General features: G+C 40.0%; 1 protein-coding gene across 1 annotated transcript; it reads left to right on the forward strand.

The window, feature by feature from the left end:
• The first annotated feature begins 1,003 nt into the window (after positions 1 to 1,003).
• Positions 1,004 to 24,235, forward strand: LOC142492184 (patched domain-containing protein 4-like). Its single transcript, XM_075594855.1, has 3 exons — positions 1,004 to 1,111; positions 2,848 to 3,740; positions 23,831 to 24,235. Exons 2-3 carry the CDS (start codon positions 3,141 to 3,143, stop codon positions 23,957 to 23,959), a joined length of 729 nt encoding a protein of 242 aa, XP_075450970.1. The 5' UTR covers positions 1,004 to 1,111; positions 2,848 to 3,140; the 3' UTR covers positions 23,960 to 24,235.
• Positions 24,236 to 27,273: the final 3,038 nt, after the last annotated feature.

A 27,273-nucleotide genomic window follows, 5' to 3' on the forward strand; every position in this document is an offset into this window, starting at 1 on the left:
ATCCCAGACTGTTTGCACCTGAGCAGGTCTAGTTCTCTGCGACACAACTTGTAAAATCTGAAGTGCAATCATGATGAGTGCACAAGTTCTAAGTAGGGATCTATAGTGTATCGTCCGAAGGCAAACAAAAAACAGTTTGCAGTTGAATTGATGTTCACATCAGTGTATAAAGTATGTTGCTTCTCTGTTATCCCATCTGTGCCATTAAGGAATCTGAGGATTGTTAGTAAAAAAAAGAGTAACTGTACAAACTAAAGCACATACTTTATTGGTATTAAAAAAATGTTGCACTTGTATCTAATTTTTTTTTCTTTATGTAAAAAACACTCACAAGGTCTTTGATGTCCTTGGTTAATAAGCTGCACCAGAATAAGAAATTGGTACTGTTTCTTAACTTTTATGTGACTGCAAGCAGGATTCTGTTTTTACAAAAATGGCTGTTTTTCCTTTTGAATGCACTTTGTGGGGCAAAAAGCACGTAAAACTTTAACTTCATCGCAAGCATAATATTTTATATAAACTCCCCAATTTGAGAGTTTAATTTTTCTCCGAAATGATCTACACTACGAACCAGTTTCTGAGTTTTTCATATGTGTAAATGTTTCGTTTGGTATGGGGCGGCCTATTAGCTTTTTTCAAGGGCGTATTCAATATTGTTGAATCAGGGTAACACCAAGTTTTAATGTATTTACTTTTATTTAAATGACTGCATTGTTAACTGTGCATTACCATACTTCTGACAGTATTGCATAGGAGCTAAAAAGAAATATAATAAACACTACATACCAAATACATTAAGGAATGTACTCTGAATACAGCTAAAGACATTTTCGTAAGTCTATCTTTGTGACAGACTATGGATATCAATGAAACCTGTTTCACAACTTTTATTAAATGATGGATTAAATGGTGTGAATCAATTACAGGCAGGTTTGGGTTCTGTTAGAATGAACATTGGTACCCAGGTTATTTAAATGTGGCATCTGCATGGCAGGACTTCAATGGTGCAAAGACTGGCGGAGGAGGAGGAGGAGGGAAGGAGAATGGTGGTTTCCCAGAACACCAGTGTACAAAACCAGAAAAGCATTATGACATATTGAAGGATGAAATGGTGAGATCCTTCATTGCTATTAATCTCAATCATTGTTTTTTTCAAACGTATGCAAAATTACATTAAAATACTCTTGTGGCACTTCTACTCCTAAATCTGTTAGGACCTGGCCCCTTTCCAGAACTAGCTGAAGAGATGATATCAAATAGACTATTTGTCCGTCACTCTATCTGTGTTAGATTGCAATTTCACTAGATTGTGAGATATTAGATCCAAAACAGTGCCAGAAAGCCCTCAAGGGTTTTGCATTGAAAAGCCCAAGACCACTGTTTGTGAGTTTTAGCAGCACACAATCAGATGCAAAGCCATAAAGTACAACACTATAATACATAGTCTAAAAGACAAAAAAATGTATAAAAGGTGTATTGCAATATAACTATTTGGTATTAATCTAGCACTGTAGGATACATAATATAAACAATTGAGTGTTAACTTAAAATCCATAAACAATATATATATATATATATATATATATATATATATATATATATATATATATATATATATATATATAAAAATATATATATATATATATATATATATATACATACATACATACATACATACATACATACACGCACACAAATTCTACATTGAATGTATACATTTTACTATCTGAGTGATATAACATCCCTTTGCTAATATGGTTTGAGCTGTACAGTATGTACAAAATTAGTTTTTATACATAAAGTATGTCATCACATAATTTGATACATAAATGTATAGCACTGTTATTCTTCATCATGCCATATTATTACTTGTGTTGCATAATGATAGATAGATAGATAGATAGATAGATAGATAGATAGATAGATAGATAGATAGATAGATAGATAGATAGATAGATAGATAGATAGAGATCAATAATCTCTGATTTATAAAATGAAGTATCAATAAATGGCCATTGTATTGTATTGTACACAATTTGTTTTTATACATAAAGTATGTCATCACATAATTTGATACATAAATGTATAGCACTGTTATTCTTCAACATGCCATATTATTACTTGTGTTGCATAATGATAGATAGATAGATAGATAGATAGATAGATAGATAGATAGATAGATAGATAGATAGATAGAGATCAATAATCTCTGATTTATAAAATGTAGTATCAATAAATGGCCATTGTATTGTATTGTACACAATTTGTTTTTATACATAAAGTATGTCATCACATAATTTGATACATAAATGTATAGCACTGTTATTCTTCAACATGCCATATTATTACTTGTGTTGCATAATGATAGATAGATAGATAGATAGATAGATAGATAGATAGATAGATAGATAGATAGATCAATAATCTCTGATTTATAAAATGTAGAATCAATAAATGGCCATTGTATTGCCAGAGAAAGGAAGCCAGCCAAAGCCTGCATCTGCTTGGGCAATTGCAGAGAAATCATTCGACAGTGTGAGGAATATCCAAGACTATTCCACTATGCTGCAAAATCTTTCATGCTAGAGCAGGGATTCCCATCAGGAGAGGGTATAGCGTGGAACACCACAAACAGATCTATATCCCCTCCCTCATTGCAATGCTACTACACTGCAGTAAAATGGATTTAATCCCTCATCTTCCCCCCAGAGCATCGGAATAACAGAGCATGTATTTGCAGTGTCATTTCCCCCCCACCCCCTCTTCTTATTGTTCCAATGACTTGGAAGACTGACAATAAATAATCAGCTATTTCCTCACCCCCCCCCCCCCCCCCTCTCATTTCAGGACAACAGAGCACATGTTACAATGAAATGCATAAATCTGGCAGCATTGATAGGATATCCATTGGAGAGCACACATCAAAAGGGGAGCTTTGTTACTGCAACAGCAAATAATCCACACTACAAGCAGTGATCAGTGGTGAGGGGGGAGAAGAGGGCAGTCTTGCCTTTAATAGCCAGAGCCCCCCACACAGATCAATATCTGGCTGCCTTGCTGCAACTTGCTGCAGTGTTTGAGCGGAGTAGTGAGAGTGCACAGGGAAGTGTCCGAGGAAGGCAAAGCCCCACGCGTGTCACATGTGCTTCTTAAGGCGATCTGGAGCATTAGCGAGCAGGATCTGCTGGAGGATGCTGCGGCAGGTGATCCACAAGGGGCTCCAGTCATTCTGCTACCAGCTGGGCTTGTTTGTCAGCAGGCACCCGGTGTTCTTCCTCACCGTCCCCACGGTCCTCACCCTGATCTTTGGCTTCAGCATCCTGAGTCGCTACAAGGTCGAGAGTGACCTGGAAGCCCTGGTGGCTCCCAGCCACAGCCTGGCCAAGATAGAGAGGAGCCTGGCCAGCAGCCTGTTCCCCCTGGATCAGTCCAAGAAGCAGCTGTATTCGGACTTGCACACCCCGGGGAGGTATGGCAGGGTGATCCTCCTGTCCAAACCCGGGGGGAACATACTGCTTCAGGCTGACCACATCCTGCAAATCCACCGAGCTGTGCTGGACATGAAGGTGAAGCACAACGGCTACAATTATACTTTTTCTCACCTGTGTGTGCTGAGGAATGAGGAGAAGAAGTGCCTGCTGGATGATATTATTTCAGTGCTAGAGGACCTCAGGCAGGCTGCCCTCTCCAATAAAACAACAGCCAGGGTGCAAATCCGCTACCCCAACACTAAATTAAAGGTATGCCCACCCTGCATGCTTTCAACTCATTGGGGGGCAGCACTTATTTGGTTGCCTAACTAGCAGAGGGGGTTTAAATGGTTAAATTTTGATCATTTTAACACACTCTATGTGCTTGTTGCGGATGAATGATATGGAAAATGAATCAATCAGGTTATGTAGTACAGACACTATGAGCTTCTGCCATGTGGCACTTGGTATGTCAAAGTGCAGTTGGGAAGCGTTACAGGTGTTGTGTAGTATTAATAGCATGTGAGTGTGAACAATATATACAGTATATACATATGAAAGTTCACTTGTGAGAATATTCACGTTTTAGACAGGTCTGCAACCCCACCTTTCACCATTATCACCTAGGACTCGTCCAGGGTGGTGCTGAATCGGCGCGCGCTCATGCTGGACATTGTGCGACAATGCACGTGGCCTGCGTGAGCGGGCGGGCGCGCCTGCTCGGTGCTCAGCCGCTTGCCGAGCAAGCAAAATTGATTTTGCTGCTCGCAAACGCGTCACGTGAGCGGTTTGCCCAATGAGGGCGAACCACCTCCGTGATGTTGTGGCCACACCCACAGACGCGCGCGCACCTAGCCGGCCAGGAATCGCCTTTCCGAGCAGGGCGCAGCGCTGGAGCACCAGCGTGCCTGTTTCCACCCTGGACGATGCCCTAGCATACAGTGCTTCCACTGCACCAAGGGATTCTGGGAAATGACATGCAAATGAGCTCACCTTTAACCTAAATCCATTTTTACATGGAACCCTTATGATATAATGCTCACTGTTAACACAGCTTTTAATCACAGCATGGGAATCAGATGCAAAGCCAGAGAAACTGCTCACAGACATGTTTCAACCTTAATGGGTATCATCAGTGTAAAATTGGTTTTACTAACTTTGCAATTTTCAAGGCTGTAGGATTTACCATCACATTTTAAGTAATGGTGGATGAAAAAGTCAACAAGGAACCTCCACCGTATAGCATATAGCAAATAAAAAGATCACTTGTGAGCATTCACATGTCTTTGACAGGTATTTGGAACACTAATAGTGTATGCTATGCTTGTGAAATAGTACATTACAGGCATAATAGATTACTTTTTCTGAAGAGTTTACAGTTTACAATTTGTCACGAGACATATATTAGCTAGTCCCATGCTCAAGTCCTGGTGGAGCTGCCACCTTCTTCCAGTCCAGGTTTCCCACTTAAGAATGTATTGTTATTGCTACATTTTAGTCAAGCATATGGCAATATGGATAAAGGTGCTTTTTACAGAATTATAGATTGAATATTATACAATGCGTACCAATGTGGATAGAATTGGTTAAAATGGGCTGTAATAATTCTTCTGAAAAATGTCAGAGTTTTCAGTGGCAAGATACTGTACATAAATATGCAAAGTCTATGTTTCCTTCCTACCTGCAGTGCATTCTCTTTAGTCAATAACCCATGCAGTGGCAAAGGTGCATACAATACATTGTAGCTCAATGGTCATTTTGAAAAGTTTATTTTCACTCTGTAATCACTTCGAGTTCTTTTTCAGCTTACAGATGTGTCCTCTTTTATTGGCTGCATCATTACAAAAAATGATGTCACAAATATTTATGTATTTCTGCATTAAAACAAGTGTCTGTTCATCCAACATCTATCTCTAGAGGGCTATCACAGCATTGCAGCAACATGCCATAAGTATGCAGTATGTAGCCATTTCACTGGCTTACCAATAAAAAAAAATTACCATTAAAACATTGGATTTTATAACTGTGTCATGTTTGAATGTCGATTTTCCTTGTGTATCATGCATCAAGGGTAATTGGGTTCTTTGAAAAGCTTTTGCTGTAGAAAGTAATGGAATCCAGTATGTGCATTTTTGCAATCCTGCAAAAAACCCACATACAGTACAACGATATGTACATTACACAACGATGTTCTTTAATACAGAAAAAAAAAGATTTGAAACATGAAAATGTCTAGAAAGCTGGATGTTTAACTGGCCCTTTTTAATTGTTGAAACATTTGGCGAATGGGCTTTATGGATAACTGCTAGAAAGGCTATTATTTTAAGTGTGCTTTCCTTGAGCTAGAACAATTTTAATATTTGATGTCAAAATTGTAAATGGCTGCACCTCATGGTATTTAATATATGAAGAAATGATCTTCAAGTACTAATGAAGACATCACTGTGGTACCTCAGACACTGTCCCAACATTCTCATCGCCTCTCTTTTTATTTGGTGCTTGTTGAAAATGCCTTCAGTTGCACATGCAGCCACTGTGATGCCCCAAACATGGGGGCTAATTAGGAATACGCCATAACTGAGGCACTCACCTTACCATGGGAACAGTGTCAAATAGTTTTCAGAGCAACTTCTGCTGTTTTGCCTAAGAAACAGTTTTTGAAAAGAAGATATGAGCCCCTTAAAGCAGCATACAAAATTGTATCACAATAGCCTCTATCGCAATGTACTTTGGGTGTTATCAACCAAAGTCTTTTGGGCACAAAACTGTAATGAAAACCGTGCATAAAATTGCATCGTATATATCAAAATTAAAAAAAGCCTGTTACTTTCTATGAGATTGTGTTTCATTGATAAGTTTGCTGCAGTGTTTTGCAAATCTTTGCCCCATATTTGCAGCCGGAAGATTTTAAATACTGTACACAACCCCTTGTTTCTCCAGCAGGTTTTTGTTGTTGGAGATAAATCCACGATGTATTGATTCTATACTGATTTTGTATTTTTTGTTTCTAGCCTCCCAGGCCGGAAAATCTGTTCTTGCTGTTGGGCATGAATTAGTGGAGGAAGTCGCTGTAATTACAGTGGGAACCGATAATATTATATGTTCCTCTATTGTTTTAGCATAAGGAGTTTTCCGTGGTTGGAAGTTCCATTTGATACTCATCCTTACTTTATGTTGCTGTGTGTTCATTTTCAGTGGAAGTGTTGGAGACCTTAATTTGCCCTGCCACATTAAACGTGCTGGAATCCAACACATGTATTTTTCACTTTTATAAAAATACGTTTTGACCATGTTATCAGACTGGTACAATATAACTTTTTTAACAAAATATAATTTCTTCAAAATAATCCAATCATTTATGTACACCCTGTCAAAGTCTGATAATTCACGTTTATTCACGACTATTGGTCTGCCCCCTCTATTATCAGAATAACAGTCACATTGAAATATTTATGAAAGTCATTTGTCAACATGTATTTAGTTGGGGCTGGTAAATGGCATACTCGTGTGATTATCTGTTCACTTTTAATGGTATGATGACCTAATATTAGCACATGTGGAAAAAGGTCACGCTCCGTAATGTCACTGATAGACCCAGAACTACAAAGCTCCATCATTGACTTAATGAGCGGTAACTTCAGTTAACGCATCAGCAAGTGCTAACCGTATCTTCACAGCTCACTAAGGCAGCGTTAAGTGCTGTTTTTCAGCCGTAACAACCACTTGCGTTAGCTATAACGGATGTTACTGCCAAAGATATGCAAAAGAGATAATCGTGTAACAACACCTATCCAGAGAGCTCTGTTATAGTTGACGCAAAGGACTTGATGCGTTAGTTGGATCATACCTGAAGGTAGCGTTGGTTCCCTCCAGACCCTCAAAAATGGGTTTTTGGAGGAGAGAGAGCAGGAGAGAGCAATAGAGAGTCCTATTTACTTGTTTGATGGTGCGCTTGAGGGGATATATACAGTAGCACTAGGAACTCTCCTAGAATAGGTCTCTCAAGCTCTCCTAACTTAACATTGTAAAGAGATAACTAATGGCTGTTGTTGTTGAATATATTTAGCTTTGTGGATTGGCGTTAATCCCTGAGAACAGTACTGTAGGCGAAGATCGTGCAACAGAAGCAGCAGTGGTGGCAGTGAGAGCTATTTTGTTTGGTCCTCATGTCTGGAAACAATGTATTTGCTTTATAGAGCTTTTATTTTAATCCTCCAAATGAAAATATTTTGGGAAATATAGAAAAGTAAAACATGGACATTGATGAAGCATTCTGACCAGTTTTGCTGTGTCTTTCCACCTTTCCTCCAGAATTTTGGATTGTAATGGAAATCTTAGTTACATTTTAAGTATGAGGATGGCACCGTGTTAACCTGTAGATTATACAGAACAAATGTATGGTAGAAAATATCCCTTAAATAGCTAACTAGTGGTTAAAAATAGTGTAAGCTTTCAGGACCACAAAGTTCCCTTCTGGTACAAAAAACGGCCTAAAGAAGGGAACTTTTGTGTTTATCAAAGCTTGCACTCTTTTTAACCACTAATTAGCTATTAAGCAGATCTCTGCTACCTTACTTTTGTTCTGTATATGGTATAAATCAAAGGCTTTAATATACTATAGTACTTCATGTTTTTGGATGAAAATCCCCATGAAAGTCTATAGGAATTTTCAGCTCAAAACATCCACTTCAGCATATACAAGCGGCCCTCGCTATCCGTCGTTTTGCTTTACAACAAACGGATTATCCAACACGGCAGAATGCAATCTGCCAGAACGAATTATCCGCCAGCAGAACAGATTTTCCGACGTCGCCGCTGCCCACTAACATGGGATTCTCTTTTAACGACGCTGTGACTATCCGATGCTAGTTTCTGGAACTGTTTCCCGTTTATAACCAACAACCGCCTGTATAGAGTTATCACTTAAGCCAGGGGAGCACAATCTTTTGCTGCAGCGCACCACTGCTTTGCCTCCTCTGGAGCTTGCGCCCCCTCCCCCCATTCCTTGATGCGGCATCAAATGACGCATCGGGGTCATGGGACGTCACGTGACCTGCAGCGTCATTTCACGCGGCAATGCGGTGTGTGATGTCACGTCACATGACCGGCAGCGTCATTTGACGCCGCATTGCCAAGTAGATGAATCCTGACACTGGCAGAGTCAAGGTAAGTTGATGTTGCAGAGGCCTCCCGCGATCCCCCGGAATTTCATTCAAATATTTAAAGATCTTTTTAAATTAGAGGGCTGTGCTTTTGTCCATTTATTTTGTGATTCGCTATTTTTTGTATCAAAAGTAACAGGTCCCAGAAAGAGGACAGGCTTTAACTTAATCCTGTACATTGTAATGCTAATGATATCTAAATAAGAATAGTGCAGTTATGGGCTACAGTCACAGAAATACCTGGCCTCTGTGTGTTTCTCGAGGACAAAAAGTTGTTCCACCTACAGTATATTGAGCGCCCAAGCTCCCCATCCAACATGATGGCATGAATCCAAGTAGTGTATCATACAGATCAGCATGAGCATGTCAGGGGAAAGCTGGCCGTACTGACATGGGGATGGTATAATGAAAAATGGTTGTATAAAACGGGGAGGTCCTTAGTCTTCCAAGGTCCACAAACACAGCAGGTTTTTTAAGAGCAATACATTCATAGACACATCGTCTCAGTGGTCATTAAAGCTACAGTATAGGTTAATTCTTTAATACTGTAACATGTTAAGTAGAGAAATCTAATAATGTATCTCATGGCTGTTAGTGGCCTTTAGAGACTGAGCTTGGGCAACCTGTTATAAATTGCTTTATTGTCACTGAAATAAATCCAACGAATGACCAGATTGCAGAGTGTTTAGATTAGTTTTCTTGAGGAAATCTGTTGGGGACGAGGGATATAACCTAAAGGGACAGTTTTCTGAAACTTGAACAACAACTATGGTCATAGTGTATGAGCAAACCCACTGTTATTCATGTATTTCCCATTCATTCCTTATCCCATGATTATGCAACATGCAGGCCCATAAGGCATTGGCATTGTTATAGATAGGCCCATATTCACTAGTCTGCGAAGCTATGCTAGAAAATAGATCTGCTCTATTCAAATGAATGGGAGTACAATCTTCTCTAGCATGGGTAAAATGACTTCAGAGAAGGGTGAATAGGGGTCATCAGCAGTGGCGGATTGAAACATATGCCGCCCTTAGGCACTTACCTGGTCCCGCCCTTTTTCAGCATCATTTGACGACATGCCACCCGTTGCCATGGTAACGCGACACCATGTGATGTCACGTTGCCGACCATGCATGTGCGATCAGCGCTTTCCGGCCATGCAGGCACACAAGAGGTTGGCAATGCGTGCATGCGTAGCCAGCAGGTGCCGATCGCGAATGCGCATGAGTGGCTGGCAAGCGCCAATTTCACATGCACGGGTGGGAAGCGATGATTTCGCACGCCACCCAAAAATGTTGCCACGCCCAATTTTTGCTGCCCAAGGCCCAGGCCTATCGGGCTCAATGGGAAATCCGCCACTGGTCATTACATTTTCCAGGCCACAGTCATGCCAGAAATGGTATAAGTCCAAATCATGTGAACATTACAATCACATGTAATGGGTGTCATGGGACTGGGGATGCCCCCTAAATATCCTTTGGATTTGTTTAGTCAGATGTTATTGCTTAGTTGTCTCTGGCTTTTATGATGAGAATAGAGAGTTAGTAGTTCTCAGGCAGAAGGTGTTAGGGCTCAAGGTGATTGGCCAGTGGGTAGTTGCCGGGCAGGTGTGAGGGGGGTTTTGATTGGTGGAAAAAATTAGTAAGTGATCAAGGCAGGTTTAAGACTGGAATGTTTGGCGAACATATATAGGTGTGATTCTTTTATTTATAAAAATGTTTTACCAGGAAGTAATACATTGAGAGTTACCTCTCGTTTTCAAATATGTCCTGGGCACAGAGTTATAAAAATACATCGTTGCATTAAAAGAACAGAGGTTATACTGTCAATTCACAGACATTTCATGGACAGATAAAGTTGGAAAATTGGGTACAGGGGATAAAGGGCTGGTGCGTTTCAGATTGAAATAGAACAGCTTTAAGATTACTTTAACATCACCAAACAACAGCGAATGGCAGCAAACGTCTCACACCCTTTAGTGTCCTTCGGCTGCGCCAAAGGCTGTCCGCCTTTGGGGCAATGCAGATGTACACTGGGGGTGTTGAGATTCAATGCAGCTGTGAACACAAAGTTATTTGTCTTCTTTGTTCATTAACGTTCCAGTGGGTGGGGTTGACGTTCCACAAAGTCAGTGTGTTACCTGACTTACATGGAGGGTGGGATCTCTGCATTTGTTCCTCTTCGCCCCCCACAAATCTGTTTTATCCTATTACATGTGTTAATGTGTGATTTATAAAAAAATGAAAAAGAGAAAAAGAAGAGATTTTAAAAGGGTGTTGGTTTATTTGTCGCAGCACAGAGGACGCCTGGTTAAAAGTTTAAATCTGTTAAATTACAGACAACAAAATACAAACCGGTGCCAAACAAATGTCCAAAGACAGTCTATTTTGAGTCCAATTGGAGTAAGATGAAAAAGGATAGCTTCAATACTTGCACTTCCAGAAAAGTAGATTTTCCACAGCCAGATGGTACATCATATGTGAAAAATAAACAGAAAACATCATAGTGCAAACTGCTACATAATGACAGCTAGCAAACAGAATTAGCCATTCTTCCAGTTGAGGTGGTTGTTCTCTTTTTTTTTCTTTCTAAAGTGTGTTAACTCCAAGGAGATTTGAAAGCAATTAACATTTTATTATTGCTTAGATAGCTTTACGGGAGACTTTTCCATCACTTTTTAAACAAGTTACTATTAGACCTATTCTTAAGAATAACACCCAAGACGCTACCACCCCTTCTAACCATCGCCCTGTCTCCGTTTTGCCTATTGGTTCTAAAATTCTGTATCGTATTGCCTCTTTACGTATACTTCACTTTCTTAACTCCCATAATCTACTTGACCCGCTCCAATCAGGCTTCCATACAGCATACTCTAAAGAACGCACTCACCAAAGTAGCTAATGACCTCCATATTGTCAAATCTCAAGGAAGCTACTCCCCTATGATTCTCCTTGATATCTCTTCAGATTTCTATACTGTTGAGCGCCCTCTTAGCATACAGATTCTTCACTCTCTTAGGATCTGAGGCACTGCCCTCTTCTACTTTTCCTCCTACCTCTCTCACCATTCCTTCAGTGTCTCTTATGCCAACTACTCCTCAACCTCTATGGAACTCTCTGTAGGTGTACAGAACCTGAAGGCTCAATGTTTGGCCTCTTTCTCCTCTCTTTCTATATACCCTCTCGTTGGGTGATTCATTGACTCCTTTGGATTCCCATATAATCTCTATGCCAATGATACACAACTATATTTATCTACATCTGACTTTACACCCGCCTATCAGTGCCTATCAGCTATCTCTGCCTGCATGACCTTTCGTTGTCTCAAGCTAAACATGGTTAAGACTGACCTTCTCATATTCCCTCCCAAACCAGGTCCCATTATTCATATCTCCATTACAGTCAATAACACTACTATCCAGCCAAGTCTCGCAAACACGCTGGCTAGGGGATACATTTTACTCCTCCCCTTCCTTCTCCCCACATATAAACAGTGTTACTAAATCTTGCCGCTTTTTCCTTTGCAACATTGCAAAGATACAGCTACATACATTCCTATGTTCCACTAGCACTCAAACACTAATGCATGCCATTGTTCTCTCCCGTATTGATTACTGTAATGTATGTGAGCAGGCAGCACTGTGTGTAGCGTCTCACTCGATGATAACACTAAACACGTTTCAACTTTAACAAGTTTTCATCAGGGTCATGAAAACTTGTTAAAGTTAAAATGCGTTGAGTGTAATCATAGTGTGGGACGCCACACACAGTGCTGCCTGCTTCCCGAGAGACCTGCCCCCTGTCCATCATCTGGGATTCAATCCCGGAAACACGGAGACGGACGATGCGAGCCCAGCAGTGCTTCGGAAGAAGGAGATCGCTCAAGTTTTCAGCCGTTGGCGTCGATCTATTAATCAAAATGCCTTATTTGATCTGACACCATGTGAGTGTGTTTTATCTTATGAGCATCTTTTAGAAAGACTTTTTATCAGTCAGCACTATCTCACTGCATCAAGGTCCCACCCGGTAACCTGTGTTCCCTGCTTAACTTTATCTGTGGAAAACGCTTGTTACAGCAGTATAAAGTTACCTTTATGCACACTTACAGAAATAGAAATGTGTGAGTACAAAATGTATTGGATTTGGGAGGAAATAACTACCTTCAAATCACCAGACAAATGTCACTATTGTATGTATGTTTGTTTCCACATATACCTGCGCTCCCCATTTCTACTTGGACATCATAGATAAAATTATAAATATGTGTATAAAGGGGAGTGCATTTTGCAGTCGCCAGGTTATTGGTCTTGGTGAGCCTTGACTTGGACAACATCAAATATAAATAATTTAAAAACATTTCCATATAGCATTACTATCAAGTTGCATTACCTGATATCAAAAAAAAAAAAAACTTTTGTGGATGTTGTGAATATATAAGTGGCAACAGTAATTGATGATTGTGCTCAAGGTTAACATTTTCAGGTATTCATTTTACATAAAAAGTCCACATTTGCTTTCACATATCATAAAATGTAACGTTATTCTGCTGTTGAATCAGAAAATAAATAGCTCCTGGAATTTTAATAATGCAGATGCATTCATGCATGCACCTCCTCAACACACATCATATTCATCTATTCAATGGCTACAATTCTATATCCCGTCTCCTCACTCTGACAAACAATCTATACAATTTCAGAGTAGTTGGTGCAGTGCATTGATGGAACTGTGGAAAAATTCAGGCTGAGACTGCATCTTAATTGTAAATTTTGCAATACAAAATGCATGGAACAGAAAATTATTGTTTAAAATAAGAGTGGAAACAAATGCTGCAGCCTGCTCTATCAGCTCAGACACTGCTCTGCACCTGTGCTGTGTTCCTTGCTGCCGTGCCCTAATTTCTTAATCCTGTCTCAATGCTACAATCTTGCATGTACAAATGTGGCAGTTAAAGGCAGAGAGATAACATGTATTGTATCAGAAAGATGTCTCAGCCCCTTTACACAGCATGTTATGGCTCCTCTCGTTGCTGCAGGAAGGTGAAAATAACAGTAAAAATGTTAACTAAAAGCATATCCCAATAAAACAGTCCTATAACATATTTGTAGATGTACAGAATAGTTCAAAATGGTAGATAAATATAATATATAAATAGAAGCACATTTGAAAGCGAGTGATCTATAGAAAGACCACTGCATTAAAAGGTATTTCCAAAAACATTCATGTACACTAGATCAGTGTTTCCCAACTCCAGTCCTCAGGGAACCCCAACAGGTCAGGTTTTAAGGAAATCCCTGCTCCAGCACAGGTGGCTCAGTCAAAATGACTGAGCCGCTGATTTACCCACCTGTGCTGAAGCAGGGATATCCTGAAGACCTGACCTGTTGGGGTTCCCTGAGGACTGGAGTTGGGAAACACTGATGTATATATTGCAGCCTCTGGAAAATCTAGGTGCCTCCCTGTACTTATTCCTACTCCTACTATAAATGGCAAAACTGTTCCACTGACACGAAATATACCTGTTTTGGGAAGTACAGTAGACCTGTTACAACAGTGCACTCAAGCCCTGTTTGCATTTGATTTATGTGTCTTTTACTTTCAATGTATGATTCTGTGATCATACAGTACAAAGGCTTACAGTTTGGCTATGCCCATAGTATGAGCAGAGACTATGACAAGTTACATTTTGGATGCTAGTAACTTACCCAGCCCCAGCAGTCTTTATTAAATGGGATTGACTTTAGAGGCTAATGCACTAGGTGACAGATGCACCTCCCCAAGCATGCAGCCTGGCATTTGTAGAAATATATCTCATGCAGCAGAAAGATCAGAAGTTTAAGCTTCATTGTGGTAAAAGTTGGGACTAGAAGTGGGGGGAAGGAGATAAAACGAAATAGGCATTGCAGATAAACCAGAGTACAGCATGTAAGGGTTGGAGATAAAAATATAAATGCTGGAAGTACCATAGGAGAAATCATTTGTGGAAGATAAGAACAGAACTTTAACCCAGAGAAGAGTTTTCTTGTTCACAAGAAATGGAAAACTTGAGGGTATTTTTATTAAGGAATACTGTGCTTTTGTCCCCAGCACCATTTTCTTTCTTAACGTGCATCAAATGTACAAAACGTGTCATTTGACATTTTAAATGCATTAAATTGAAGACACATGAAGCACAGAGGGTTAGAACATTATCATTTCCGCCCCCACACTTGTATTAGCGCTACTCAAAGATGTAACAGACTTATTTGCTCCTGCTGACAACACAACACATCGCATTATGACAGAGAATATCACAGTCACCATTGCATGCAAGGCAGAGATAATACATAATACCACAGCGCCAGCGGGAGCAATCATCTTTGCTACATCTGCAACAACTGCAACAAATACAGAAACATTGGAATAAAATATCTGATACATTGACTCAAGATTAACATGCCTCCCTTTGCATCAATTACTATATGTGACAAATTTCCCTGAATACATAATACTTTTAATTTGAGGTCTCATAAAAATAGTGACATAACATTTACTTTTGACCTTTAACCCTTTGATTGTCGGAGAGGCCACAGCCCCTCTGGCACTCTGATCACGTGATTGCTCATTCTACCAGGGCAGAGTTTTGAAAATGAGTTTTTTTGGACATAGCCTCTATCTCATGGTTCTTCCTGACTGCAATACCCCATGACGTAGTGGCCACGTGGTTGCACTCAAGTGATTAAGTGAAATAAGAATAAAAGGGTGAAACCAAATTTGAAAAAATAAAATAGAGTAACCAAAATTAGCTTGAGAGTGCCTTGAAATGACTAAAATGACGGTTTCAGCATAAAGATACACAAGTGTGTTATTAAAGATAAACAGAGAAGATATCCACACACCTAAAAATAAAATATAGAGTTGGTGCACTAGGGGAGGGTGAGTAGAAAGCACACGTCTCAAACCTCCAGTTGGAGGGTAAGACACCATAGAGTCCACCAAATTAGATGCACTCAACACACCCATGTAGTGGTAATCTGGTATGTACTATTACATACAAGATCACCACTACATACAGTAGGTGTGTCGAGTACATTTAATTTGTGGACTTTATGATGTCTTACCATCCACCTGGAGGTTTGAGACATCTCTGCTTCCTGTTATTAAAGATGCCCTTAAGGCTCTATTCTAGAAGGTACCTAGATTGGTTTACCAAAGTACAGTAAATTCAGATCATATTGCCACTGAGGTTTAATGTTTCACAGCAGGTAGAATATAGGTAAAGCAGATAGGACATGTCCTTATCTGCTGTCATTTTCTATATTTATACTATGATAATGAATCATTTGGAAAGGAATATATAAGATCCCATTTGCTTAGGCTCTGATTTTATGTAACCGTCTAGAGACATCTAAATTAAAAGCTATTGATTCCAATGGATTGTACCGCAGGGTTCTCAAGTAATGAAAGTACAGCAGGCTGCAGATAAACCACAATCTCCAGACCGCTTGGTGTATAAAACGTTCAATTATAACAGCAAAAAAAAAAAAAAAAAGATTGAATGATTCCACTAATTCATAATTAAATCTGATAAATGGATAAAAAGGGAGGCTAGACAACAAGAAAAATAGAGGAGAAAAAAAAAGGGGAAGGTGGTGTAAGTCATTCCAAAAGAACTGGTGGTGATTCCAAAATGATAGTGTTATCACTAGATGGAGGGTAAAAGTACATTACATGAAACTATTATTGAATTTTGTTTTGAAAAAAATCACTAGTACAGGCAATAATCCTTGCTGATTTGGTAGTAACAAATGTTATAACTGTTGTACAGTAAATGGGAGAAAACCCCAGCAAAAAAAAAAAAAATGTAGCCGCTCCGGAGAAGGTAAAAAGCCAAGGTGACCTAGGGTTTGAGGGTTGCATACTTCTGTATCGGCCTCTCTTCTGCGTTAATCCATACTGTTGGAGGTTGCCACGGGTGCATTCCTCCAACTTTCCTCAGCAGCAGGGAAAGCTAGTGTGGCTACATCTGTACTGACAAACTATTGGCCTCACTAAAATAGCATTGTTTATTACAAAGAAGGCAACCGAATGTCAAGATTAAAACAACCTAATCATGAAGAGCTAATAAGGCTTAATGGTGGCACTGGGGACCTTCCAATGAATGCAAAATAGAGAAATCTGCTGCACACCATGAAATGTCAAAAATATACAGTTACCGGTGCTCCTGCAATTAGGGATAGCCGGAGGGGGATCCAAGGTACATGAAAGTATAAAAGCATCACAGGGCACTTCAAATTTTTATAGCTATTTATTAGCCAATTTTTAAATAAAAAAATTGGTTAATAAATAGTTATAAAAATCCAAAGTGCCCTGTGATGCTTTTCTACTTTCATGGACCTTTCAATTAATGACATATTTAAAAAAAACATTATGTTGCCAGTGCTTACAAGGAAAACAACGATGGCTGTGAGGTTGTCCAATCGGAAGCTGCAATGTCAGGCCACCATGTCACAGTTTCCTTCTGGCATCAGTGAGGCTGATCCCAATGGCCATATTGTTTGTCCCAGACAAGAATTGTCATAAGGTCATTTAAAAATCAAACATCATCTGAACCGCGGGAGTCCCTGTAGCTTGACGTGCTGTAGATTAACTCTTGAAGACCCTTTGTTTCATGTAGAGTAAAATATATATAACATATAGGACAAAAAGGCAGGCACTCCATGAAACCGAATACATTTGACTTTCATTAATCATGGAGTGGCCTGCCTTTTTATCCTATATGCAATATGTAATGTTTTCAGGTGGATTGCACCCTAATTTTGCCACATCAGCAAGTGCCTTGTTACCCACCTCTATATTTGTAAACAAAATTTAGCAGTACGGATTATTGCTTTAAAAGTGTCTGCCATTGTGAATTCTCAAAGAAATGCAGCATTTTTTTCCACCACTAGACACAAATGTGTGAGCTTTGCAGAATGCCAGCAAGGCATGAATGGTCAGGGGTAAAGGAGGATTGATGCAACTTTACCCAGATTTCAACATATTTTAATTAGGTCACTTTTCAAAAATGTATTTTTAATTGTCTTCTTATTAACCTATTAACACAATAATAATCATAATAATAATCATGTTTCATTCAATTGATTAATCGATGTTTTTCTATAGAACACAGTGATGTAGAAAACCAGTGCTTCCGAATAAGCCAGCCTTTAAATGTATAAGAATAGCGCTGGGACCACTCCAAGTATGCTTCTATAAATTATGATAACCATAATAGGGGTAGGGGACTAGTACCTAGTGCCATAAAACACCAATAAGCAGTACATAAATTGTACCATACAGTGAAAAATGAGGGAATCACCCCATAAATGCAACTCACTGTGAACTTCCAAGATCCATAGGAGCAGTCCCAAAGCAGCAATCAGCAGCGTGCAATCCACCAGGCAGAACTGAGCAGGAATGGATGAGAAAGGCAGTGCACTGCCAAGGAAGCAGGAGGAGGCTCACGGTAGCATAAAAAACAATTTAATGTGTAAAAGAATCAAACATAGCTCCCCACAGCAGCAGCAGGTAACACACCTACGCGTTTCAGGCAATAAGCCCTTTATCAAGGTGTGAGCTTTGCAGAATGCCAACAAGGCATGAATGGTAAGGGGTAAAGGAGGATTGATGCAACTTTACCCAGATTTCAACACATTTTAATTAGGTCACTTTTCAAAAATGTATTTTTAATTGTGTTCTTATTAACCTATTAACACAATAATAATCATGTTTCATTCAATTGATTAATCAATGTTTTCTATAGCGCACAGACTACCCAAGGATTTCTCTTTATATCAACAAAATGGAAATATATATGGAGAAATAACATACGTCTCACTAATGTAATTTGTCAAGAAACGCTTCTTCCTCTTTTTGTACCACGTAGCCTGGCATTTACTGATTATTGAAGTGAAACTTCTTTGCTGGCACCTACAAAAATTTCGCTTACACAAATTGCCTTCATGGTGGCGGAAGTTTGTGTTTGTAATGGAAGTGACGTCAGTGTTGGCAGAAAAGGCCGCCTGCGACGTCAGTGTTGGCAGAAGAGGCCGTTGGCACGCGCATGCGCAGAATCAGCCGTCGGTGTGCGCCTGCGCAGAAGCGTCCATTGCTCGCACATGTGCAGAATCAACAGGAGCCACCTGCACATGCGCAGAAGCGGGTGAAGCCGCCTGCACACAGTCGTGAGCTTGCGCATAAAAAACGAAGAGCCGGGGGGGGGAAAGAGCATGAACCCAAGGAGGTACTGGGATCAGCCAGACACACACAGACAAACACAGACACACACAGACATCTTTTGAAAGTAATGACATTTACATACTTTAAAATCAGTCACAATCATAAAAATCAAAACACAATTTCACTGACAAAAGACATAGAAGTTTCATTTAACACGTGCTCAGCACACACACCCTATTTAGCTAATTTCTTTGTGTGATCTTTGATTGAAAGTATTTACATGCGACTTGAAGTGTGCAGATAAACAGGAATCTTTGAGCTCCTCTTAACCTGTTCAGTGCCCTTCCGACGTCCCCAGTATGTCGTGGCAAAATGATTGTTTTCCATGGGCTGATCAGACTCCACTTGTCTTTTCGTCAGCCGGTGGCGATCATGTGATCACATGACCGCCATTGCTGGAGGCCTGCGGGCACTCTGCTTCCACCGCACCTCCATCACTGAAAAGATTCATGTATTATGGCCTCCACACCGCCCTCTGACCCAAATGCAATTAAGGGTGCTAAGCTTTAGCACGAGTTAGCTCCCATTTATTTGAATAGGAATTAGGGGCGTGCATAAGGCCCGTAATATAGTGGGCGCGCTTGCTGCACTTATAATTGACTGTGGTTAGCCAGCCATTCTATGCTAGGGCCGCGCGCACGCACGGCAGTGAGCGTGGAGCCGGACGATTGGGGGGAAGACTGTGAAAACTATGTTTTCTCGCCGCTACCGCTCAGTCTATAATGTATGTATTTATGTATGTGTGTGTATATATGTACAGATGCAGCGGCTGTTATTCGAACAAAACATGGAGCCGTTTTCGTGTGCTCTGCTGTACTCCACGCGGCATTAACGCGGCCAATCACCCCAGTCACTCGTGTTTATCGCGGTTGCTTTGTTTGAATTTCATGGATTCTGTTTCGTATCTGTAACTGAAATAAGTTTGTGGCCTTTTAAAAATTAAAGCACTTAAAGTAGTACTGCAGTGTACTGTACCATACCGAGAGAGGCTTAGTGGAACGCTTTCACAAAACCCTGAAAGCTATATTTTAAAAATGTGTAGTGTCTGATGTGCGTAACTGGAATAAACTCTCCCCTCTCATACGTGTTGTCTGGGAGATTTCCCTATCTTCCATTAAAATAGAGTATTACTACAACTATCAGAATCAAAGCTCCTGGCTTAGTTGCAGAGGTCATTTGAGGAAACACACACAATGAGTTCAGTAGACCGTGAGATATGTGTATCAACCCGTGAAAAGAAAGGACAGGCACATTTATTTTAACTTTGGAAACTGCAACAAAATGTGTTGATGTCCAAGGAGAACGTGACTTCGCTTGGGTCTACAGTAACCAGTTACCGAAGAAACAAGTACAAATAGTACTTTTTTTGTAATCTCTAGTATAAACAACACTGCATGTGGATCTGACTTGTGATTTGTACTCCATACTACCTGGAAGAACAAATATGATTGCCCACCATACTGAAACACAAATGGGAAGGAAAGTAAAACAAAGGCTGTACCTGCTACCTGAGAACATGAAGGAAATAGTGAAAAGATGTGGCAAATATAATCAAGTTAGGTATGACTGAGGACTCCAAATGTGGGCGGTGTAGTCCCATTGTGTTGGTTCTTAAACTGGAGGAGTCTACCAGGTTTTGCATTGATTTTAGAACGTTCATTTAATTTCTACATTTGATGAATATGAATATAGTAAAGTGGGTGTTCCAAAGTGTCCGGACTATATATCGTCCTTAATCAATGATATTAATACAGGTTCTGGAGTAATGCTCTATTATGGAGTGGGTCTGGATTAATAGCTTAAGTGAATTACCAGTCAGTTGATAATAAAGTGTCTCCTGAAGTGAACCAGCAAGATGAAAATCAATCCACTTGTAGTTAACTCATTGGAGTCAAACTAAATTAAAACTGGTATTGCATACATTTGTAAACATTGAGAAATAAAGCTAATTTGTTACCCACTCCTGAGCCTCCACGAGTCCCTGATGGCGTGTCCAGCCGCAGATGTGAAGATCCAACGCAAAAAGGAGAGAACAGCAGCGCACTGCCAGGGAGCCAGGGCCAGGTGGTTAAAAATCAATATATTTATTAATCAAATAAACATCACCCACAGGGGTAGTGCCACCCTAGGTGATGTTTATTTGATTAATAAATATATTGATTTTTAACCACCTGGGTCCCTGGCAGTGAGCTGCTGTTCTCTTCTTTTTGACTTTAATTTGATGAATACCCTATGCCTCTGGTAGAGGATGTACTAGAACGAATAGGCAGTGGTAAGTATATTTTCAGGCTTTACCTCACCAGGGGGTACTGGCAGATTCCTTCAATTCCCTTTAAAAAATAAAAAATAAACAGGAAGTAATACTGCTAACTTCACCAGTAATTGCTTCAGGACCAGGCCCCATGAGCTTTAAAATAGTGTGATTCAGCTCCAGAGAACCCTCTGGTTCCAATCCTGTAAAGTGGACATTAGTTAGGGTGGATTGCTCTTTTAAAGGAGATACCACAAGTGTTATTTCTTGTTAACGGTGGTTATAACGTCTACTACATCTGCACCTGGATAATGGCCAGGTGAAACCTTTAGTGAGCAAAGTAAAGACGATAATGGATTGCCCCGGTACCCAGTACAAAAAACTAGTAATTGTTGGGGTTTGCAAGTTATTACTAAAAAAAATAATTATCAATTCTTTCAACTCCTTTAACTGATCTCACTTGTAAGGCAGCCCCCAATCATATTAGAAGGTCAGATGAGTGGGAAATGGCTTTTCAGGGAATAACACGTTTGCTACAGTATGCAGTCAACCTGCTTTACGTTACCTTGCATTTAAGAAGGAATTTATATTACAGACTGATGCCTCAGATCTAGGACTTGTACAGTAGTTTTGTTGTCACAGGCGGCAGATTCACAGGAGGAACATCCAGCGTTGTATTTAAATAGAGAAGTACTTCCCAGGGAGAAATCCTATTCTGTGATTGAGACACTATCTGGCGGTCTAAGACATTTGGTCACGGTTGTTTTTCCGCGACCAATTCTCCACCTGCGTTTTTGCAGCAAGTAACCTCGCTGGAGGGATCCCCTTTGCCGCCCGCTTCGTTGCTAAGGTATGTCATTAACCTTAGCCCTTACTATAAACCCCCGATCCTAACCCCTAATACTAGTGCAACCCCCTACCCTAAAAACCTTTACCTTTTACCCCCAAAACCCCTAAAGTTAACCCCTTACCCTAACCGCCAAACTCCTACAGTTAACCTACGCCAAACTCCTACAGCCTAACTGCTTAAAAACCTACAGTTAACCCCCTACCGTAACCACTAAAATCCCAAGAGTTAACCCCCTTTCCTAAACCTAAATCCCTACCCTAAAATGTACCTTATAGTAGAAGCTTCCAGCAGCAGAGTGTCCAGCGGCAGAGCAGCTGCGGTTGAGTGTCCCACTGTGGCCAAACGTCGGTGGGGACTTGGTTGTGGTGAGATGACCGTGACCAAATGTCCCATTCTGATGTCTGGCACTGGGCAGTACAAGCTTTGTGATACTTGTTAGGCAACACATTTACAGACCAATCTCCACTCCGGTTGCTATATGCTACCTGAATGAGGACCAATGTAAAGGGGGTTTAAGGCTGCACACCACAATATAATAAATACATACAGTTTACCGGTGCTGCTGGTTCAAGGAAGTACCTGCCAGGCAAATTCAAATGTACACTGAGGAGGACAGCAATGCCAAAATTACACGTTGGCCATACAGCCCATCTAATTAAGGCTGTGCTTATAGTACTGGCTACGGGGATGGCGGCATGACGTCACACATTGCCGTTGCTATAGCGATTGTTGCACTGAGGTGCAGGAGACCTCGGAAGGGTGACAGGGTGCGTGGCAGAGGCGTGGCCCATGATGTCACGCGAGTGGTTCACCCTCATTGGCTGAACTGCTCATGTGACGCTAATGTCACGCTGCCGTCGCTGGCCAAATACAAAATTCTTTGACTACAACAATTTTGGTCACTGTGTCACTGCGTAGGGCCGTTGCGGTGGTGCCCACTATGGGCACCTGCAACGGACTTCAAGTACCTGCGATGGCACTGTGCATCAGTACTATAAGCGCAGCCTATGGGTTAAACACAGGGCAGGGAATCTATATGAAAATGCGGGTTTGCTCTTACAAGACGGCGAGATTTTGCTCTCGCCAACTGTGATAACATAGTGGAGTAGTCTGTAACCCGAAACAGTCTGAGAATAGAGGTATGTTATGTGGTATAGCCTATGATAGTAACAGATATGAAAAGGTTAACACTCTGCAAGTGCAAAGTCAGTCTGTGAAACTATCTACAGTTTAATACATACAGAACGGCAGAGATTCCAGGTTTAGTTGATTGGCCAGGTGATCCCAGTTAATTGGTTATTTTTATCACTTTTTTGTAATGTCCATTTCATGGGTTCAGTGATCCTCCCTGTGTCTCTCTCCAGCTTTTAGACCATTGATTTTGTTCTCTTGCGCTGCGACGCATAGAGCAGGCTCTGTCTTCTGTCTTCATTGTGGAGTTTCTCACGGGGCAGTTTGACAGAGTCCTTCATTTAAGATTTTTGATCCCTTTTGGGCACCGTTCTTCTTTTTCCTCCCAGAGACTCGTGACGTCAGATGGGCGTTTCTGGGCGGTGCGCATGCACATTTGTCCGGACGTCATGACGTCATTACGTTTTTGGGCACGAAACGGAGCGCACAGCTGAGATTCAAAAGGACTGCAGGACACAAGTGTATTTTACTCCTGGATAATATTTTCTGATATTGATTTTTTTTATTTTATTCGTTGTTTGTTTTTATTATTTTTGTCATAATAATTTTGTTTATTGTTGTGTTTTTTTTGTTTTTTAGCAGTCCTATTTGTTGTCAATTTGTGTATAGTTTATAATTAGTTATTTTTATCACTTTTTTGACAGAGTTCTTCATTTAAGATTTTTGATCCCTCTGGGGCACCGTTCTTCTTTTTCCTCCCGGAGATGCGAGACGTCATATGGGTGTTTCTGGGCGGTGCGCATGCGTTTTTGGGCGCGCCCAGCTGGGATTAAAAAGGACTGCAGGACACAAGTGTATTTTACTCCTTGATAAAGTATCACGGTACGAAACGCATCAGAGGATTTTCCTCTATGCAATTGTCTTCACAATAAATCCTATTTTTGCATGACTTGGACCCCTCTCCTTCGTTCTTTGGCTGTGCGCTACCTCTCATCTTATCTCTGGAGTCCAGTTGAAGGCCTATTTAAACTGCAGCCTTTCTTCCCTAGAGTCTCAATGTGGGAGCTGAGCTGCTCTCTGTAAAACTGTTTTATACTCTGCCTGTTTTATTTACATGTGTAACCTGTGCTTCTTATAAAGAAGGCTAGGATTGTGTTATAAGCCTAGTTTTTGTGCGATGATTACTTTCTTTTCAACAAACTTCTCTTGTGAGTGAAAATAAACTTTCCATTTGATGTGTCATGTCTCCAAATATAAAGCTCACCATATACCCCACTACAGCTAACTTCAAATAAACCCCATTTAATACCGCCTACCATATTTTGTGACACTGATGGAGAACTTATATTTGCTAACCTTGAAAAAAATGTGCTTCAAAAAAGAATAAAAGCTTTAGATCTATTTAGACGATATCGATGTCCCAACCATTGTGATTACTAGTGACCTAAACCACCTCTCTACCCCTTTTGTTTCATAACCTTACCTTGCCCCTCCCTTCCCTGTACTTCTCCCTCCCCACTTTGAATATTCCCCCAACATTAGACTGAAGCACCAAGAACACCCAACACCCTTCATTTTAGAACGATGTATAAAATATGCTTTTTAATTATCCGAACATAGACTGGGGCAATGAGATTAGCATTACAACAAAAGGAAACAGGTTTCTGGGGGTGCTTAAAGACAATTACATGACCCAAATTATTGAGGAACCAACCAGGAGAGGGACAGTACTGGATTTGAAATCAAACAATGTAGAAGTAATCACAAATATTAAAGTCTGTGAACATTTGGGTAACAGTGAGCATAACATGGTCTTATTTGAAATAAATTATCAAAAAACAGATTACTTAGGTTCAACAAAGACCATAAACTTTAGAAAGGCAGATTTTTTATAAACTGAGGACTAATCTACAGGAATACATTGGGAATATGTTTTTGCAATGAAAAATGTAGAAGATAAATGGGTAGTCTTTAAAACATTGTTTGAAAAGCAGACTTGTCAGTGGGTAATAAATATAAAAGAAATAAGTCAAAACCAATGTGACTAAATAAACAGGTAGGGGAAGAAATGGAAAAGAAGAGGCAGGCGGTTAGATACTTGAAGTCAGAAGGGACAGAGGCATCATATCATAATTATACGGAATATAACACAAATTGCAAAGGGCAATCAAATGAGCAAAAATGGACAATAACAAAAGGATTGCAATAGAAAGTATGATCAAGCCTAAAAAGTTATTTAAGTAGCTCAATAAAAAAAAAATAGAAAAGAAAACATAGGACCCTTTCAGTGTGAGATAGGCAGGCAGATTATTGGAGATATGGAAAAATCAGAGGTATTAAACAAATTCTTTGCCTCCGTGTTTACTAGGGAAGAATTAATTTCAATAGTAGTGCCACAGGAGGAAGTCACAACCTCCTATATTAACGAACAATTGGTTAACTGAGGAAGAAGTTCAGAGGCGGCTTGATAAAATTAAAGTAAATAAAGCATCTAGCCCCGATGGCATACATCCAAGAGTTCTCAAGGAGTTGAGTTCAGTAATAGCCAAACCATTGCATTTAATATTCAAGGACTCAATTTTCACAGGCTCAGTACCACAAGATTGGGGTAAAGTAGATGTGGTGCCTATATTTAAAAAGGGGGCTAGATCACAACCAGGGAATTACAGACCTGTAAGCCTGACATCAATAGTGGGGAAGCTACTTGAAGGTTTAATATGGGATAATAATTAGGAATACCTAATGGAAAACAAAATTATTAGTAATAGTCAACATGGATTTATGAAGGATAGGTCATGCCAAACTAACCTTATTATTTATTTATTTATTTATAAAATATTTTACCAGGAAGTAATACATTGAGAGTTACCTCTCGTTTTCAAGTAAGTCCTGGGCACAGAGTAAAACAAAATAATACATGGTTACAAATACAGTTACATAAATGAACAAGGTATACATTATATACAAGACATTGCATGCACAGTTAAAGAAAATATATATTATGAGCGTATGAAACAGTTACAGACCAGATTAAAGTGTGAGACAGCCTTAGATTTGAAAGAACTTAAGCTGGTGGTGGATATGAGAGTCTCTGGTAGGTTGTTCCAGTTTTGGGGTGCACGGAAGGAGAAGGAGGAACGTCTGGATACTTTGTTGAGTCTTGGGACCATGAATAGTCTTTTGGAGTCTGATCTCAGGTGATAGGTACTGCATGTGGTTGGGGTGAGGAGCTTGTTCAGGTAGCTGAGTAGCTTGCCCAGAAAGTATTTGAGGGTGAGACAGGAAAGGTGAACTTTGCGCCTAGACTCTAGTGATGACCAATCTAGTTCTTTGAGCATTTCACAGTGATGTGTGTTGTAGTTGCATTGGAGAACAAAACGACAAATTGAATTGTAGAGGGTGTCAAGTTTGCTAAGGAGGTTTTAGGTTAGTTTGTTTGAGGAGGTAAGTAGGAATTTAGACCAGGGTAATGCAGTCTATGTGGTCGACTTAGATTTTGCAAAGGCTTTTGATATGGTTCCACACAAGAGGTTAGTGTACAAAATAAAGAAAATTGGACTCAGTAAAATATTTGCAACTGGATTAAAAACTGGTTGAAGGATAGACAGAGAGTTGTCATAAATGGAACTTTTTCAGATTGGGCTAAAGTTGTGTGTGCAGTACCTCAGGGATCAGTACTGGGACCTCTGCTTTTTAACTTGTTTTTTTAATGACCTTGAGGTTGGCATAGAGAGCAAAGTCTCTATCTTTGCTGATGACACAAAATTATGTAAATTAGTAGAATCAGAGCAGGATGTCATTTCCCTCCAGAAGGACTTGGAGAGACTGGAAACTTGGTCAGGTAAATGGCAGATGAGGTTTAATACAGATAAATGTAAGGTTATGCATTTGGGATGCAAGAATAAAAAGGCGAGTTACAAATTAAATGGGGATAAATTAAGGGATCCTTGATAGAGAAGGATTTAGGAGTGCTTGTAGACAGCAGGCTTAGCAATAGTGCCCAAAGTCATGCAGTAGCTACAAAGGCAAACAAGATCTTATCTTGCATTAAACGGGAATGGATGGAATGGAAGTAAACATAATGATGCCCCTTTATAAAGCATTAGTAAGACCACACCTTGAATATGGAGTACAATTTTGGGCACCA

This window comes from Ascaphus truei, chromosome 4 (assembly GCF_040206685.1).
Source record: "Ascaphus truei isolate aAscTru1 chromosome 4, aAscTru1.hap1, whole genome shotgun sequence".
NCBI classification, from domain to species: domain Eukaryota; kingdom Metazoa; phylum Chordata; class Amphibia; order Anura; family Ascaphidae; genus Ascaphus; species Ascaphus truei.